The 5,043-nt window shown below is 48.8% G+C and overlaps 1 protein-coding gene across 1 annotated transcript in view; it reads right to left on the minus strand.

The window, feature by feature from the left end:
* Positions 1 to 1,202: 1,202 nt before the first annotated feature.
* LOC107110640 (C-factor-like) overlaps positions 1,203 to 5,043 on the minus strand; it is a 9,384-nt gene continuing 5,543 nt past the window's right edge. Inside the window, exons 3-6 of the mRNA XM_015411441.1 lie at positions 3,863 to 4,051; positions 3,147 to 3,304; positions 2,153 to 2,263; positions 1,203 to 1,481 (exon numbers count right to left, since the gene is read on the minus strand). Of these exons, the coding sequence (XP_015266927.1) occupies positions 1,362 to 1,481; positions 2,153 to 2,263; positions 3,147 to 3,304; positions 3,863 to 4,051 (578 nt within the window). The 3' untranslated portion in view covers positions 1,203 to 1,361. The remainder of the gene's footprint in view (positions 1,482 to 2,152; positions 2,264 to 3,146; positions 3,305 to 3,862; positions 4,052 to 5,043) is intronic.

The raw sequence follows: 5,043 nt of genomic DNA on the forward strand, positions 1-5,043 counted from the left end.
AAGGGAACAGAAAGAAACACCAGCAAAGGGGGAAAACCGATGTAGAAACTGACCAGACTTTTTTTGAAACTGAGAAGGAAGCAGCTGCAAAGCCCTGTTTTCCATATTGCTGAGCACTAGGGGATTCACTGCTGTGTTAGCGGCCACTGTGTCACACAATTTCATAATATGGGGGAACATGCTGAGTGTAAAGAATGCATGGTAGAACCCACTAATACTGGCATTACAAACTGTGATTGTCGACATCAAGTGTGTGCATGTATGTATGCACATGCCTGTGCAAAGTCAGCTGCAACTCCACCATGCTTTGCACCGAGCTGCAATTTGTATGGGGGAGGACTCCTTTGGCAGAAGCTCTGGAGAGCGTTTTTTGTCTTGTGCCACTAAATTGAAAAAGATTGGGGGGGGGGTATTTTCGCCATTGCCCTAGAGCAGCTGCATAATAATGCTAATTTCCTGCCCTTCCTTGCAAATTTGTGTGGCGGCGAGGAGTGAGCAGGATCGCGGGGGTGCGCAGCTCTGAAGTGCAGAGCCACGGCCGCCCGCACACCACGCCCCCCATGCGCCGCCGGCGGGTTCCCCGGCAAAAGCTTCCCTGGCCGCCTCCGCCGGGCACTCCTGAGTTTCTAAGGGCGCCAGAGGGGCGGGTGGGCAGTTAGGGCGGCGGGGGGTTGCGGGGGGTTGGGGGTGCAGTTTGGCGCCCCTGAGTGCCAGCACGCCCTAGGCCAGACACTAGCTGGCCTAGTGATAGAGCCGGCCCTGCACATGTGGATAACTGGTGGTGCAGTTGCATTTGGAGTGAGAGAGAGAAATAGGCACAACCCAGGTCTGGAAAAGGACAGACACTTAGGGTGCAGTGTGAACGCTCCATAAAAAGGAGCAGGAACAAGTCATGGTTATTCTGGTTTAAATGACTGTGTGGAATTAACCATAGAAACTGATCTTCTTGTTCTCAGCTTTCCTTCCACTCCCCTTTCCCTTGTGCATGTGGTCTTTTGTTCACATGGCCTTGAGGACAAGCGCACTGCTCCATTTTCATTTCAGTAGAGCAACCAGCAGTGGTGCTATGTACAGAATTTTAATTGGGGTGGCCTTTTTGAGGGATTCAACACTGGTATGAAAGGAAGGATAAATATATAATAAACAATATACACACTAACAGTAATGAAACAGTGTTTAATTTGCAACTAACTTTCCGCACGTAGACCAACTGGTAGGAGAAAAGAGATGTAAGATTTCAGCAAGTTATGGTAAAGTTTATTGCAGATGAAGGCACAGTTGCTCCCGGCATTCGAATCCCCCCGCTGCACATGGCTGAGAGGTTCCTTCTGCACAGCAGCCAAGGAGGATTGTTTCATCTTTCACCAAGGCACGACTGTCCCTTCCCAGTTCACAAAAGTGCCGTTGTCTTTCTCAGAGAGGTGGCCAAGGGTATTCAAGATTGCCTGCACGCTGGCATCCACAGTCATTGGAGCTTGTCCCTGGAAAAGAGAGAGAATAAGTGAAATAAACAAGATGTATTTTTGCTGTGCAAAAGAGAGAGGGGGGGGAGGGAGGGAGAGAGAGAGAGAATGAGAATGGCACATTAATAAGTTTGACCAATGCTATGACCACAACATTCTTGTACAGCATTCAGATACCACAGGCAAAACAGAGAAGCATTTGTTGTATGCTTATGAAACTTCATTCCTCTGGAGGTTTGTTCAAAGTGAGCCTGAACGTATCTGGACAAAGTGTAAAACTTTTGCAGTTGGCCTAGTACATGGTAGCAAAAGAGTTCAAACATCTACCAAACAAAACAAAACAAAAACTAGAAATAATTAATGGAATTCACAGTATGAAGACCATTCGCTTAGATGGCTTTTTGAAAAGACTGAGAAATGGGCTTGTGGAAGCCAACAATATAACAGGAGGGATTCTGAAGGCTGAAAAATGTTAACGTCAGATGGAAACCAAAGATACCAAAGAAACAAAGATACTTCTAACACCGTTTAACTGCTGTTGGGCAGTCCTGGCTAAAAGGAGCTCATAGGGTGCATGTCTGTTGCCAAACTGGCAGTCACAGAAGCCAACTTACACCTATTTGGATACTAACAGGCCCAAACTGTGTGATTAATTTTGACCCACCAAAATTGCACCATGAACAACCTACCACTGAGCCTCCCATGTCTGTCTGCACCCATCCAGGGTGCAGTGCAATACACAGGATCTCGTCTTCTGCTAGTTCCAGGGCCTGGCAGCGGGTGAGCATGTTCAGAGCAGCCTAAGAAGGAGACATGTGGAAACAAGCAGGAAAATTATGCATTCAGATCTATGACAAGGCAGCCAGTCAATAGGAAGCAATGTTAGGGTTGCCAGCTACGGGTTCAGAAATTCTTGGAGATTTGGGAATGGAGCCTAGGGAGGGTGGGGTTTGGGGAGGAACCTTTCAAGGGTATAATTCCATACAGCTCACCCTCCAAAGAAGCCATTCTTTCTGGGGAACTGATCTCTGTAGTATTGAGATCAGTTATAATTCTGGGAAATCTCCAGGCCTCACATGGAGGCTGGCAACCGTCTATTGCAGCACATACTGAGCTCCAAACATGCCTTTTCACTGTATGGTTGAGTAAGTTTCTTCTTCTACTACTACTACTACTACTACTACTACTTCTAGTCTACGATGACGATGACGACGACTACTACTCAGGGGTCATTTCATAGAAAAAGAGGTGCAGGAGTGCATTAGCATAACTCATTTGCATATGCCACACCCCCTGACATCACCGGAAGTGTGTCAGAAGGCAACACCCACCGCTCAGGCTCCACTGGACTGTTTTGGATTGCTAGCTATGGGGGGGGGACGCGCAGATCCTCGTGCTCCAGGGCTGCTGGGAGCAGGAGGCGGGGCTTGTTGCATGTGCCCACCCCCTGGGCTCTTTACTGCCGGAGCTCCGCTCCTGTGCGCTCCTGCAGTAAATGACCCCTGCTACTACTACCATTCTTCTTCTTGCATACAAGCTTGCATTCTGTATTTTGACATCACCAGTGAAGCTGCTAGGCCAGAGATTAGAAAAAAATGTGTTTTGGAAAGACCCTTTATTCTTAATCTTAATGATGTCAGCAGAGCCAGCACTTTACCCTTTGCCCCGCAGACACATACATACCTTGCTGCAGCGGTAATTAATGAAGTGTCCCACATGCCATATGAGGAGATTTGCAATGGAGCCTCCTTCACTGGACATGTTGACAATGGCGGCTTTGCTACAGCTCATTCCTTTCTGGGGGCTTTCCTGAGATGCCTTCCTCAGCAAGGGCAGGAATGGGAATGCCTGGAGACAGAGGGAGAAGAATGAAGGGCAGCTACGCAGTCTGTGAGAAAGACGAGGCTGAAGCCACAGAACAAGTGCTGCTCAACTGTGTAGGGTTGCCAGCCTCCAGGTGGGGCCTGGGGATCTGCCGCTTTTACAAGTGATCTCCAGCTGACAGAGTTCAGCTCCCCTGGAGAAAATGGCTGCTTTGAAGGGTGGACTCTATGGCATTGTACCATGCTGAGGCCCCTCCCCTCCCCAAACCCCGCCCTCTCCTGGATCCAACCTCAAAGTCTCCAGGTATTTTGCAACCCAGACTTGGCAACCCTACAACTGTGGGATGGCCACGTTCTCTTATGGGCTCATCCCAATGGCAGCTATTTATAATTGTTGTTCAACGGGTGCAGGTTTCCCTCACTGCCTCAGTATCTCACCCATGACCAGCTGGATTTCTGTTTTGTTATGTTTCTCTTGAATTCTTTGTCTGAAAAATAGGCAGTAATCCTACCAAATTATTCCATCACCAAGGGCTCTCAACGTTTTTGTGAAGTAGAGGCCCTTGGATACCCTTACCTGGGTCACCATCATGGGCCCTATCACATTGTTTTTGTACACCTCAGTCATGACTTCTGGTGTCTCAGATTCCAGAGTGCTCGGCCTTAGAATTCCAGCATTGTTGATCAGGAGATTCAGCCCGGCTCCTTGCAGGTGTTCTGTGACTTTGGCTGCAGCGGCCAGGATGCTGGATGGATCATTAACTTCTGCAGCAGTGAAGAGAAGTTTAAAACAAAAATTGAGCCATGCGCAGCCCAGATCCTGCACTGTGGGTCTTCGTACCGTCCTCTCCCTATAGCATGTGATCTTGTTGCTCTGGGTTGCCCCTCCAAATAACTTTTGAAATGCAAACAACTGACTGCCTCTTCTGATTAAAAGAGATTATCCTGTTAAAAAGTAAGGAATGCTTCAGTACAGGGATTCAGTCGGGTCGTACTGCCCTCGGTGCAATCCCAGGTATCCCCCCCACACACACACTATTTAGCCAAATTTTCATTGCACGTTCTCTGCTCCTTATTATGACTTTTGCAATCTACAGGCCTGGTGGGTTTTTTATCATAAGCAATAGCACCTTATTCTCTCTCCAACCCACCCTTCCAAAGAGAAGGGAGAAAAGAAAAAAGAAGAGAAGAGAGGAAGATTGTTTTTAAGATAATGATAATACATTCCTAAGAATATTGTGCAATGCTATGCAGAATTACTCCAATCTAACCCCATTGATTTCAATTGACTTAGACAGGAGTAACTCTGCACAGGTGTGGCTAGGCTTCCCAAGTCCCCCCGGGGGGCAGGGAAACCCCCGCCCCAGAGGCCCGTTCCCCGCCGCCAGCGAATCGGGCCCCAGGGGGAACCCTACCCCGACGTGCATGTCACCCGGAAGTGACGTGATGACGCCGGGCATGCTGGGGGCGGGGCCATGGTCATCCGAGGGACCCGGCATTGTTACGTCACTTCCGGGTGATGTGCGTGTGGTGCGCGCGCACTTTGCGCACGCTCCAGCCACCCTCTTGCCGCCAGCAGGGAGTCCCGCGCTCTGGCGAAATTTTGAATTGGCAACCCTAGGAGTGGCCCAACAGGTGCTTTGAACCTTTTGTGAAGGTGTAAAGTAGATATTTTTCCACATTACTCTTTGATTACTGAAATGTCTTTCACTCCTGTTTTAGTAGGGGAAAGAACCATGGCTCAGTGGTAGAGCCTC

Source organism: Gekko japonicus, unplaced genomic scaffold, assembly GCF_001447785.1.
Source record: "Gekko japonicus isolate JY-2015 unplaced genomic scaffold, Gekko_japonicus_V1.1 scaffold3758, whole genome shotgun sequence".
Classification (NCBI taxonomy): domain Eukaryota; kingdom Metazoa; phylum Chordata; class Lepidosauria; order Squamata; family Gekkonidae; genus Gekko; species Gekko japonicus.